Here is a 14,649-nt window from a genome sequence, read left to right as displayed (position 1 = left end):
ATTTGCAGGTGTTTTTTTTTTTTTCTATTTGCAGCGCGTTGAGCTCTCTCGGCCACAGTTAGATTTTCACATTAAAGAAAGAAAAAATCTGCATCTTGATTCCTGTATCTTATTTCAAATTCACGAATGCTTAATTTATCACAAATAGTGCACAATCCTAATTGGTAACACAAATGATTTATATTTGCTTAGCATTATTACAGTACTAGATCCGTTTTCATTTTTCATTTGGTTGTGGGTCTTAAAATTAGGCAAAAAATCAAGGCCATTTTTATTGTATTTTATTTTAGGTCTTTTATTTTGAAATTTAAGGGAGGCAACAACAGGAACTTGAATAGGACAATGTCAACATTCTGCTCCAGTCAGTCTGTCAGTGGGGGAGGGTTTATTTGGTGAGCAGCATCTGTACGCTGGACGGGCCTCTGCTCTGACCGCTGTGTGCTCATCACTTACTTTAGTTACACTGTGTCTGGTGTCAAAATAGACTAAAGTAACAAGGGTTGTGCCGACAGCTCTGTCAAACTTATGATGGAGTGATGAGAGGAGCTCAGGTAAGAAAAAAATAAGCGACAGAAATGCAGTCGGTGATTGAAGACTCGCTGTGTAGTTTCATTTATGTACCGTTTGTCTGTGAAGAGCATTCACAGACATACAGAAAAACCAACAGTTTACGCGTTTGGAAGTGATCGGAGGTATTTCTGTTTGCTCCTCTGTGCTTGTTGATTATTGTTTGCTTGAGTGTAACCAATAGTCTTTGGTGTAACTTTACTTTCTGTTCTGCCGGTCAGTAGTGAAGGTGACACGGCTGAGCAATGACAGAATGACAGCTCAGCCTTTTTGCAAACAGTGTACAAAATAAACTGTTTACAAAACATGCATTGTATAGTTTCCATGAAATTCAGTAGTAGTTATTTCAACTACTGTGAAATCATAATAAATTCATGTGGGATCTCCCCAAGAATCTTTCAGAATTCCTTTTGTTGTTGTTTTTTATGATGACAGTAGTACTTGCTAAGTTTCGCAGTAGTAATAATTAGTAACAGTATGATGTTGTAGTGGAATCAATACATAAGTGGAATCAGCAGGAAAGGAGAAGTAGGACTTTAGGATTCCAGAAAAAGGAAAGATAAAAAGAAACTGATGCAGTTAATAAAATACAGGAATTAAAAATATAACTCTCCATTATTTTAAAAAGCACTTATCACAAATTTTGTGTCTCTTTGTTTTAGGTATAGAAATGGACGTCTCTCTTCTTGAATCTCCACTGCCATCCCCAGCATCACGTGTCCCCACAGCTTTCTCTGCATCTGGGCACACCATTCATCCAGCGTCCTCTTCTTCAATGCCTAGCCCCTCCCCTTCAACAATGACTTCACCTCCACATCACGCCTCACAGACAGGTCGATCCCAGCTGAATGCAACCAGCAATTCCCACACTGCCTTTCCAGGACAATCATCTTTTCCTCTACAGGGTACGGATTCACTCTATGTTGGGTAACACATAGCTCAGATGTCACATACTCCCGTGCTGGTATTCCCCAAGTTCCAGTATCATTAATCATTGACTCATGAGTTTAGATCTAATATTACACACTCACCAGTGTTGTTATTATTAACTAAAAATATTAAAAATAGTTTTCAGCAATTGAAATAAAGCTGAAATGAAAAATAAATGCTAAAGATTAGATGAAAGACTTAACATTTATAAACGTACAATTAAAAATGTCACCACAACTACTCAAATTACTAAAACTGATACAAAAACAAATGAATGCTAAATTAAAATATTTTTTAAATTATTTTTTAAAATAAATATTATATTTTAATTATTATATAATACTATATATATAAATAATATTACAATAATGCTGACATGCACAAAACTTGTCATAAATTGTACAATACAACATCAAATTGCCATATGAAGAGCACTGATATGTCATAATGTTTTTTGTAACACATCCATAGAAATGCCAGGACTACATTGCCTGAACACTGATCTGCTTTGCAAATAGTTGCAAATAAGTTGGTGTAGGTAGTCAGTCTTTAGTCAAGTCACCTTTATTTATATAGCGCTTTTACAATACAGATTGTGTCAAAGCACTTAACAGTATCAAATTGGAGGATAGAGTGTCAGTAATGTATAATGATAAGATTAAACACTCAATTTTCAGTTAAAGGCATTTCATTATTGAATTCAGAGATGTCATTGTCTAGCTCGGTTTAGTTTAAATAGTATCTGTGCAATCAAATCGGCGATAATCGCTAGAAATTAAGTGTCCCCAACTGAGCAAGCCAGAGGCGACAGCGGCAAGGAACCAAAACTCCTCTGTGACAGAATGGAGAAAAACCTTGGGAGAAACCAGGCTCAGTCGGGGCCAGTTCTCCTCTGACCAGACGAAACCCGCAGTTCAAAAGTTTATATTTCTATTTTAATTTTGTTGCAATTTCTAACAATAGTAGTATTATGTAGTTAGGTATTTTATTATATTTTAGTTATTTTGTTATTTTTGGTTGATATATCTGGGGATATATCTCTGGGGGTCATCTGGGTGTCCTGGTCTCCGCTGACGATCAGGGCTGTAGACATCATCTCTTGGTGCTGATCCACCATCTGATCGGATACGGACTGAGAAACAGACTAGGAAAGAAACAGACAAATATTAGCGTAGATGCCATTCAACTTACGATGTAACGAGTACATTGTGTGTTATGGGGAGTGTTCCCGGTTCCGGTTGATCTAATTAATGCAGCCTAACAATCCTTTAACGGATTTGAATAATAGAAGCGTATTAATGTGTTATGTGTAAGCCAGGCTAAAGAGATGGGTCTTTAATCTAGATTTAAACTGACAGAGTGTGTCTGCCTCCCGAACAGTGTTAGGTAGACTGTTCCAGAGTTTGGGTGCTAAATAGGAATAGGATCTGCCGCCCGCAGTCGATTTTGATATTCTAGGTATTATCAAACGGCCGGAGTTTTGAGAACGCAGCGGACGTGGAGGACTATAATGCAATAAGAGCTCGCTCAAGTACTGAGGAGCTAAACCATTCAGGGCTTTATAAGTAATTAACAAGATTTTAAAATCTATCCGATGCTTGATAGGGAGCCAGTGCAGTGTTGACAGAACCGGGCTAATATGGTCATATTTCCTGGTTCTAGTAAGGACTCTAGCTGCTGCATTTTGGACTAACTGTAGTTTGTTGATCAAGCGTGCAGAACAACCACCCAATAAAGCATTACAATAGTCTAACCTTGAGGTCATAAACGCATGAATTAACATTTCTGCATTTGACGTTGAGAGCATTGGTCGCAATTTAGATATGCTTTTGAGATGAAAAAATGCAGTTTTACAGATGCTAGAAACATGGCTTTCAAATGACAGATTGCTATCGAACAGCACACCTAGGTTCCTGACTGATGAAGAAGAATTGACAGAGCAGCCGTCAAGTGTTAGATAATGTTCTAGGTTATTACATGTGGGGTTTTTAGGTCCGATAATTAACACCTCTGTTTTTTCAGAATTTAGCAGTAAAAAATTACTCGTCATCCAGTTTTTTATATCGACTATGCATTCCGTTAGTTTCTCAATTTGGTGTGTTTCACCGGGCCACAAAGAAATATAGAGCTGAGTATCATCAGCATAACAGTGAAAGCTAACACCATGTCTCCTGATAATATCTCCCAAGGGTAACATATAGAGCGTGAAAAGTAACGGCCCTAGTACTGAGCCTTGAGGTACTCCATACTGCACTTGTGATCGATATGATACCTCTTCATTCACTGCTACGAACTGATGGCGGTCAGATAAGTACGATTTGAACCATGCTAAGGCACTTCCACTAATGCCAACAAAGTTTTGTAGTCTATTCAAAAGAATGTTGTGGTCGATAGTGTCGAACGCAGCGCTAAGATCCAGTAGAACTAATAAAGAGATACAACCACGATCAGATGATAGAAGCAGGTCATTTGTAACTCTAATGAGAGCAGTCTCAGTGCTATGATACGATCTAAATCCTGACTGGAATTCCTCACAGATATCATTTTTCTCTAGGAAGGAATATAATTGTGAGGATACTACCTTTCTAGTATCTTTGACAGAAAAGGAGATTTGAGATCGGTCTGTAATTAACTAGATCTTTGGGGTCAAGTTGTGGTTTTTAATGAGAGGCTTAATAACAGCCAATTTGAAGGTTTTGGGGACATATCCTAATGACAATGATGAATTAATAATAGCCAAAAGAGGATCTATGACTTCTGGAAGCAGCTCTTTTAGTAGTTTAGATGGAATCGGGTCTAACATACATGTTGTTGGTTTAGATGATTTAACAAGTTTATACAATTCTTCCTCTCCCACAGTAGAGAATGAGTGGAATTGTTCCTCAGGGGGTCTATAGTGCGCTATCTGATGCGATACTGTAGCTGACGGCTGCAGGGATACAATTTTATCTCTGATAGTATCGATCTTGGAAGTGAAGTAGTTCATAAAGTCATTACTGCTATGCTCTTGGGAAATGCCAACACCTGTTGATGCTTGATTTTTCGTTAATTTAGTTACTGTATTGAATAAATACTGGGGGTTATGTTTGTTTTCTTCTAGAAGAGACGAAAAGTAATCAGATCTAGTAGTTTTTAATGCTTTTCTGTAGGATAGGGTACTTTCCTGCCAAGCTAAACGAAATACCTCTAATTTAGTTTTCCTCCAGCTGCGCTCCATTTTCCGGGCTGCTCTCTTTAGGGTGCGAGTGTGCTCATTATACCACGGTGTTGGACTCTTATCCTTAATCTTCCTTAAGCGTAAAGGAGCAACCGCATCTAAAGTGCTAGAAAAGAGAGAGTCCATAGTTCCTGTTACATCATCAAGTTGTTCTGAGCTATTGGGTATGTTGAGGAACTGAGATAAGTCAGGAAGATTATTTATAAAGCAGTCTTTTGTGGTAGAGGTAATGGTTCTACCATATTTGTAACAAGGAGTTGGCTTTACAGCTTTAGCTATATGGAATATACAGGAGACTAGATAATGATCTGAGATATCATCGCTCTGCTGCAAAATTTCAACGCCACTGACATCAATTCCATGTGACAGTATTAAATCTAGAGTATGATTTCGACAATGAGTAGGTCCTGACACGTGTTGTTTAACACCAATTGAGTTTAGAATGTCTATAAATGCTGATCCCAACGAATCTCTGTCATTATCAACATGGATATTAAAATCACCAACGATTAGGACTTTATCTGCAGTCAGCACTAACTCCGATAGAAGATCAGAAAATTCTTTAATAAAGTCTGTATGGTGCCCTGGTGGCCTGTATACAGTAGCCAGTACAAACATCACAGGGATTTATCATTAACACTTGTTTCTTTGGATAACGTTATATGAAGCACCATTACTTGAACGAATTATACTTGAAACCCAACCTCTGAGAGATACTGAAAATATTTCTATAAATTGTAGCAACACCTCCCCTTTACCTTTTGGACGCCGGTTCATGTTTGTAACAGTAATCTTGGGGTGTAGACTCGTTTAAAGTAATGTAATCATCTTGTTTTAGCCAGGTTTCTGTCAGACAAAGCACATCTAGTTTATGGTCAGTGAACATATCATTTACAAAAAGTGCTTTTGAAGAAAGGGATCTAATATTTAATAAGCCAAGCTTTATCATGTGTTTATCTGTATTATATCGTTTTCTATTTGTTGAACATCAATTAAATTGTTACTATTACTTTGGTTTGGATGTTTTCTGTATTTTCTAGTTCGGGAACAGACACAGTCTCTATAGAGTGATATCTAGGTGAAAAAGTTTCTATGTGCTGAGAGTTAACTGACTTTGGTGATGTGAGGCGGCTAGCAGACGGTCGGTTTAGCCAGTCTGTCTGCTTCCTGACCTGGGCTCCAGTTAGTCAAGTACAAACTCTAAAACTATGTGCCATATTTCTAGAGAGAAGAGCGGCACCACCCCAGGAGGGATGAACACCATCTCTTTTCAACAGGTCAGGTCTGCCCCAAAAATTCTTCCAATTGTCTATAAAGCCTATGTTATTTTGCGGGCACCACTTAGACATCCAGCCATTAAGTGACGACAGTCTGCTATGAATCTCATCACCACGGTAAGCAGGAGCGGACCAGAGCATATTACAGTGTCTGACATCGTACTTGCAAGTTCACACACCTCTTTAACATTATTTTTGGTGATCTCCGACCGCTAAGTCGAACATCATTAGCGCCGATGTGGATAACAATCTTACTGAATTTACGTTTAGCATTAGTCAGCACTTTTAAATTTGCCAAGATGTCAGGCGCTCTGGCTCCTGGTAAACAATGGACTATGGTGGCTGGTGTCTCTATTTTCACGTTCCGTACAATAGAATCGCCAATAACTAGAGCACTTTCATCAGGTTTCTCAGTGGGTGCTTCACTGAGTGGGGAGAACCTGTTTGATGTTCTGATCGGAACGGAAGAGTGGTGTTTTGACCCGCGACTATGTCACTGTCTCACTGTCACCCAGTTGCCCTGCTGCACGGGCTCAACCGAAACCGAACAATGTACAGGACTCCTGAGCTAGTCGCATCCAAAGCAGTATCTACAGCCCTCACATTCTTACTGTCCTCAACTAAAGTTTGGATGCGTGTCTCTAGTTCTAAAACCTTCTCTGTCAGCCTAACTATTTCCCTGCATTTATCACATGTGAATCCCTCGCTGCTGACAGAGACAGATAAACTATACATGTGGCAAACAGTGCAAACAACAATAGCAGGAGAAGAAGCCATTACTCACCGTGATTGCTGAATGATACCAACTTAACTTACCACTTACCACTGTTGTTTGATGAGCTCGTGAAAAACGGAGCGAGGAAAAAATAAAATAATAATAGGCGCGAATAGAAATGCAAATGGCACCGCAAGTGACAAGCTAACGGGCTAACAAGCTGCACTCGCGGTTTTTAAAGGAGAACGATCAAATTAGTTAGATTTGTTTGAAAGATAACACCAGAAATATGGTGGGAATTAAGTTATATATTATCACTTTAGACAAAAGGGATTGAAAGTAAGGTAGAGATTCAATAAAAAGCGAAGGTACACGGAGCTACAAACACAAACCTCTCAGCAGCACAACAGACTGAAGCAATCGAACTCGAACTTTAGTATAAACTGGACTGGTTTGCCACTATACATATTTGTTGTGACAGCATAATATGAATATGAGGCTATTTGTAAATGTGCTTCATTTCATTTTCTAGGGGAAATCCCAGAGGAACTGAGCATAGATGATCTTAAACAGAGGGCAAAGAATGGAGACACCAAAGCACAGATGGAGGTCTGAATGCAACAAACACACTACACATCTTTATAGTAATTACAAAAACTTACACTGTGTTTTTGGACAGATTGGCAGGTATTACTTGAGATTAGCTGAGCAAGAAGATGAGGAAGTGAATTCTGTTACTGCCGTTACATGGCTGCTCCAGGCGGCAAAAAATGGACGGAAAGATGCCGTGAAACTGCTACAGCGCTGCCTGCATGAAAGAAGGGGTAAAGCAGATACTTATTATGATATCTAGATTATAAAGATATGACATCCCTTTGCCTGTACTGAATTCATAATGGATTAATGTGTGTGTGTGTGTGTGTGTGTGTGTGTGTGTGTGTGTGTGCCTGTGCCAGGCATCACAGCTGAGAACAGAGAGGAGGTGTGTTCCCTGGCATGTGAATCTCGTTTTCAGCGCAGTGTAAGGAAAGCAGCTCTGTTAATGTACTGGAAACTCAATCCAGAGAGGAAGAAAAACATCACTGCCGCTGAACTTCTGGAAAATGTGAGCCAGCTCAACACTGAGACAGGTGAAACATCAGCAATCTGTTGTTGTGATCAACCAGTTTGGACAATGTTCTGTCATTACCGTTGTGTTGTCCCCAACCTGTATGCTGTTAGAATTTATAACTTAATAAAAAAATGAAGGATCTTCATGCAGTTCTTTTCCGTAAATCAACAGTGTCGACTGTAAATATCTCCAGAACATTTAACATGCTTGTGTGTCCTCCTCCTCTAGATGGTGCTCCCAGCAGTCCTCTCGCAACCCCAACACAGAAACAAAGAAAGGTTTTGGAGAGTTTGGTCTCAAGAGATGGTGATTGCGTTGTGTTATCTTTCCTTTTAGAGTGTATTATTTTTTAGACTTTTATTGCATATGTGGTAATATGCATATAATATTCCTAATTTGTGTGTCTGTTCTCTGGCAGGGGTTGATTATGTTGGTGTAGAAAAGTTTGTTGAGAATACTAAACAATATGCTGAGGGTATTTCCCCAACTCCTGCCATGGAAGGGGTCGTGGGTGATGATGATGACGATGATGAAGGGCCAGTAAAGAACCCAGATGAACTGCCTTTGCATCAGAAGGTGTTATTACATTTCTGCTTAAATCTATGTATGTGAAAACTTGGCGAGCTGACTCATTGTGTACTGCCTACATGGCCAGCTGTCCACACAAATGGTATCCTAACAAAAGTGGAATCTCCTAAGTAACTGATATTAGATGCTCTTCATAGACAATAGGTGCTGATTACACCTTACACACAGGATATTGGCTAATGTGCCGATACCACATTTATTGGATGAAACGATGCATCTTTAGTTTGGTAGAAATCATTGCTTATACAGTCATTAGCAATGCATGTTATTCCATGTCTGCGACACAATCGGACATTTGGCATGTTCAGCATCATCAGTGTTAGAGCATTTCCCTATAAATGGTTCACTGCCAAAACAGTGATCAAATATTAAACCACAACACAAAAAATAAATTTTAATAAAGAGTATTGTCTGTATTTTTTGTACATATTGTTACCTAAAAGTAGGCCACATATATATGATGTTTGACGTTCTCTGTTTTGCAGAATTAATGTAGCACTCAAATTAAATTAATTTTAATGGACAATTTATCCAAAAATGAAAAAATTTATTTCCAAATCCATCTGAATTGAGTGGTTTAATCCGAGTTTTGTCACTTATTTTTTAAGTTGAACAGATATAATTTAGGCTTTTGATTCACATAAAAATGGTAGAGTGGATGACTGATCAACACACCTACATAGAGCACATCAAGTACATCCACAGAAGCTGAAACATGCTTGCTTGATGCATGAAAACCAACCTCATGCCATTCTCCTGTATCAAGCAATTAAACATTTTGGTTGTGTGGATTTTCAATGGATAGGCAAAAATTTATGTTTTGAGAGTGAACGAAAGTCTTACGGGTTTGGAAGACAATAGCTGGGTTTCCATCCAAAGTTGCGAATTTAACTAACGCGCAAAACTGGAATATCGCATAAAACATTTGCGAACAAGCACCGTTTCCATCCTACGAGTCAAAGAGAACAAAAACGTCACATCCTGATAAACCTGCACTATAAATCAATAAGAAACGTAGGAAAATATAATCATTTTCATATATAATAAATTATTTGTGCCTCAGAGCGAGCAGATGAAACACAATGAATGCGGTCATTGCTTTCGGAGGTGGATGCTGCTATTTGGGAACACAGTCGTGTATGACATTTCTGGGAGGCAATTAGAGAAATACTTTGACAACAGACTTTGCTCGGGCATTTGAGAATAACCATAACAAGATTTCAGATGTTGTGGAATGACATTGGCCTGCTGGTTAGTCAGGTTTTGCCGTCCCATAGCGCAAAGTCACATGACTTTTTTGATGTGCTTGGAGGAATTTATTCGCAAAATGCATTTTCATTTCCCATTACTTGCATCAACCCTTTTTCGCACAAGTCAAAAACCACCTCAAACGAGCGTAAAAACTTTTTTTGCGAATTAAGGAATATTTATTAGAAATTTGGTATTTCCATCACTCGTTTCTCATGCGATACTTCAAAATGCGCATTAAAATAGGGTGATGGAAATCCGGCTAATGACATGTTCTTTTTTTTGGTGGATTATCCCTTTGACAACAAATTCTTAATATTTCTGACAGTTGACATCACTACTATTTAGTAAAGCAACTCGCTATGTTTTGAGACACAGCCAATGTTATAGTGTACTAAAAATTATTTTTGGCTAAACAAATAATTTTCTTCATACCCACAGGTGTTGAAATTTCCTCTTCATGCAGTGATGGAGGTGAAAGAAGTGTTGATTGACTGGGCGTCACGTGCTGGCATGCAGTGGATTAGCGCCCTCATACCTACTCATCACATCAATGCCCTCATCTTCTTCTTCATCATCTCCAACCTAACCCTGGAGTTCTTTGTCCTTGTCATTCCCCTCATTATATTCTACCTCTCCTTCGTGTCAATGGTAATCTGCACGCTCCGAGTCTTCCAGAACAGCAAGGCATGGGAAAACTTTCGAGCACTGACGGCCATGTTGTCTCATTTTGAGCCGGGGATTGACCTTGAGCAGGCTGAGTCCAACTTCACATGGAACCACCTTGAGTCATACCTCTACTTCCTCCTTTCTGCGTTTTTCCTCATCCTTTCGTTTCCTGTGGCAGACAAGTCCTGGTTGCCATGTTCAGAACTGGCTACAGTTGCAATCTTTTTCACTGTAAGCAGCTATTTAAGCCTGCGACCAATAGCGCAGCAGCATGCCAAATTTGCTCTGCTCTCCCAGGTTGCCTCCACCATTTCTGCTTTCATGAATCAGTTGCTGGGAGGCTGGGTGGGTCGTATAGTTGGTGGCACTTGGCTCAGCATGCACCTTGGAGATCAGTTGGTACTGCATGTGGGTGTGCCTTGTGTTCTGTATCTCTACCTCCTCTACCTGTGTTCCCGTATGGCCACAGCAGGTGGTGCACGTGGCACCTACTGTGTGCTGCTGCCCTACCTGGTGTGCTTCATCTGGTTTGAACTGTCCGTGACGCTGTTGCAAGAGTCCACTCTATTGGGGCTTATGCGCACAGCTGTGGGCTACCTCCTTTTCTTCTTTGCTTTGCCGGTGTTATCGCTGGCTTTAGCAGCCGTAATGCTGGTGCAGCTAGTGCAGTGGTTCCTCGCACTGGAACTGAAAAAAATGATTGTAACGGTATGCGTTTGCGTGCTGCCTGTTCTGCTGCGCTGGTGGACACGTTTTAGCGTGTCGCCCTTGGCAGTGCTGCGCTCTTTGCGGCATAGCAGTGTGGTTAAGTTGATCCTTGTGTGGATTTCAGCTCTGGTGCTCTTCAGCTGGTTCTACGTGTACCGTTCGGAGGGGATGAAGGTATACAACTCCACCCTGACTTGGCAGGAGTACAGCGACCTGTGTGGTCCTCGTGCCTGGAAGGAGCGTAACATGGCACATGCCCAGATCCTCTGCAGCCACTTGGAGGGACACCGGGTGACGTGGGAGGGCCGGTTTAAGTATGTTCGGGTCACTGAGATTGAGAACGGCGTGCAAGCTGTCATCAACCTTCTACCCGTCTTTATAGCGGACTGGGTCCGATGTCTATACGGTGAGGAGTATCCTGCTTGTGAAGAGACCCAGACAGGACCCGCTGAACCACTGTGTCAGCTCAAGGCCCTTGCAAAGCATAAGTGCCATGTCAAACGTTTTGACTACTACAAGTTTGAAGTAACTTTGGGGATGCCGCAGAAGGGGCGCAATGGGGCACATGATTTTGATGATGCCACCAAAGACATTGTGCTGCGGGCTAGTAATGAATTTCGCCACGTCTTACTGGCACTCAGCTCAGGCAGCGTGGTGGAGTTCAGCACGGTACTTGAGGGTAGACTGGGCAGCAAATGGCCAGTGTTTGAGCTCAAAGCCTTGCGCTGCAAGACATGTGCCTCACCGCTTGTACCAATACAACAACAGGTCAAGATCGAGCAGGACTGGAGGGTTAGCGCCAGAAAAGCCTTTGCGTTCGCCTTCAATTTCCTGTTCCACCCTCTGCTCTCAGCTGAGGTGGACGGTACTGTAGCTACTACAGATGTATCTGTGTGAAGCTAGTTTTTGACCATTGGCATACACTGCAGTATTAGACTGAACTTCGAAGTGCAAGGAGACTAATGATATTTGATAAAGTGCTTTTGATAAAAGCACTATTAAAATGCCAGAGGCACTGTCATCTTGTTTTGTCTGTTCCAAGTATGAAAGTGAATGGCTTTCTGTAGCACCTACAGCAAAGGTGCCCATTTCTGTTCCTGGAGGGCAGCGATCCTGCAGAGTTGAGCTAGGCTGCTTCAACACAACTGCCTTGAAGTTTCTTATAATCCTGAAGACCTTCATTAGCTGGTTCAGATGTCTTTAATTAGGGTTGAAGCATGAAAGTGGTCATCCAGAAGCAGACTTGGACACTCCAGTGCTACAGAAACCAAATAAAATACCACTACAATCCCTGAAGTATTTAAATCCCCTTTAACTATTTAATCAAAAGTTAAGGAATATGAATATGCACAATATGGAAATTGAAAGTCATACCTAAATTTCCAAAAACCAGTGCATCTAAATATTCTAAAGTGAGAGGTTACTGTACATTCACTAGCTTTCCCACGTTTTACTGATTTATAGGGCTTTTGAATGTCTGATATTATATTTAATTGAATATTGGAAGATAATTCATTACTATTTGGGTGTGTGCATGCGTGTGCCTGTGTTTTATTATTATTATTATGCCTTAGATTGGTTCAAAAGTATCTTTTGAAGATTTAGGTAACTTACATTTTAGGGCATATAGAACAAATTTGAAAATGATTAACGATTTTTCTGTGAAAAAAAACTGTACAGTACAATAGAAGTTTTTCTTAGACATGTTTAAAGATCTTTTTATTTTCTATAAGTTTGGTATTGTTATTGTCATATATATTAATAATAAGATCTATTTGAGATTTTAGTAGACATTTCAAACCTTAAACATTGCTGAAAAAATATTTGATTGTTTGTGGCTGCATTGAAGGTTACAATCTGACCAGTACATTGCACAATATTAAAACACTGTATGTAGTGACTGAATTTGTCCTGTGTGAAAAATCAGCCCTTTTATAAATTTTATTTGCAGTACTTTAAATATGTGAATGTGCCACCACTGCATTATATAACAGTCAATACATAAGTGCCACTCACATTTATTATTCCTATATAACCAAAGAGAAACCACCCACATGTCCGCATATCGACTGTGTTCTCTCCATTTACTGAAATACACTGTCCGTGTTTTCCTTTCTGTCCTGCTATGATTTCAGTGAATGTTCCACCTTGCCTTACAGACTTGTGGGTGGGCAGGGTGGGCATGTTTGACATGGGCCAGTAAACAACAACACTTAACAGTTAAAACATTGAATATCATAGCAACTGCATAACAAGCTAGTATCATGTACAAACACATTCTTCAGAGAATGTGAAAATCTAGTTTTATGCATTATGCAGAGTAAAGAGAAATGCAATAAGGCAGCAGAGTTTTCAGATATTTATGAACAGTACAACCATTAGATGGCAGAATAATTATATCTACTGAAACGCGAATACACTGGTGAAAGCCACCTCCAAAATCTGTTATCTCTGCTTGAAAAGGGAATTATGAAGGACTCAACCATGCACTCTTTCAGACTGTGATTGTATACAGGAGTGTTTAGAAAATGTATTTTTATCTAGTAAATGTCAGGTATAAAATTTAACAAGTATGGCAGAGATTCGAGATTCACTATGCTGTTTTCTAGTGGGTTGAAATTATTTATTATTATTATTACTATTATTATTTATGCACAAGAAAATAAGGGTGGTGCTTTCCTATAAAAAGTAAAAGAAAGCAAAAATTATTTAAGTAATCCATTTTAGTTTTAATATTTTCTGTAAAAACTGGGTGTTGGACATATCTGTACAGTACATGTGTTTTACGTGTATGTTTTTGCCATTACCATATTATTCCGAATATAAGATGGTGATGTTAATTATACACCTGCAACAATAGGTGGCGCCATATACATGTAAAGCGAATGTGCCCCCAGAACTAAAGTGACCCAATACTGCAGGGGTGTCAAACTCAGTTCCTGGAGGGCCACAGTCCTGCACAGTTTAGATTCCCTAAACCCTAATTAAACACCTGATCCAGCTAATCAAGTTATTTAGGGTTATTTGAAAAGTACATGGTATGTGTGTTGAAGCAAGGTTGGAACTAATCTCTGCAGGGCTGTGGCCTTCCAGGAACTGAGTTTGACATCTCTGCACTACTGATTATTGCCATCTAGCCAAAAGTTGTTCGCAAGACCGATTTGAAGGGGTTGCAGAGTATGCAATCAAAGAATAACAACAAACATTCTATGATTTTTTCTGATGTGAGACTTTAATTTTGAAAGACATGCGTGAAAGCTCTTATCTTTGGTCAGATAAGCTGTAGTTTCGCATAGCCAGACCTTCAGACTGTTGGCAGAAGGTCTGGGAATCTTGGCCACTTTGAATGGCCATATGACTGACAGGCAAAGCAACCAGTCACATTTTGTTTTGAGCCGCGTCATGTTTAGGGGCATGGAAATGTCCTCACAATAACAATAAAACTATTGGACATATTTTAAAGGGGTCATATGATGTTGCTAAAAAGAACCTTATTTTGTATATTTGGTGTAATGCAATGTGTTTATGTGGTTTAAGGTTAAAAAAATTACATTATTTTCCACATAATGTACATTATTGTTGCTCCTCTATGCCCCACCTTTCTGAAACTCGTCAATTT

General features: G+C 39.6%; 1 protein-coding gene across 1 annotated transcript; it reads left to right on the top strand.

The window, feature by feature from the left end:
- The first annotated feature begins 344 nt into the window (after positions 1-344).
- On the top strand, positions 345-13,183 carry wfs1b (Wolfram syndrome 1b (wolframin)). Its single transcript, XM_058798265.1, has 8 exons — positions 345-551; positions 1,230-1,472; positions 7,239-7,315; positions 7,386-7,530; positions 7,663-7,836; positions 8,046-8,123; positions 8,236-8,393; positions 10,095-13,183. The coding sequence occupies exons 2-8, from the start codon at positions 1,238-1,240 to the stop codon at positions 11,925-11,927; spliced, it is 2,700 nt and encodes an 899-aa protein (XP_058654248.1). The 5' UTR covers positions 345-551; positions 1,230-1,237; the 3' UTR covers positions 11,928-13,183.
- Positions 13,184-14,649: the final 1,466 nt, after the last annotated feature.

The sequence above is a fragment of the Onychostoma macrolepis genome, chromosome 14, assembly GCF_012432095.1.
Source record: "Onychostoma macrolepis isolate SWU-2019 chromosome 14, ASM1243209v1, whole genome shotgun sequence".
NCBI classification, from domain to species: domain Eukaryota; kingdom Metazoa; phylum Chordata; class Actinopteri; order Cypriniformes; family Cyprinidae; genus Onychostoma; species Onychostoma macrolepis.
This window is presented reverse-complemented; position numbering and strand designations above follow the sequence as displayed.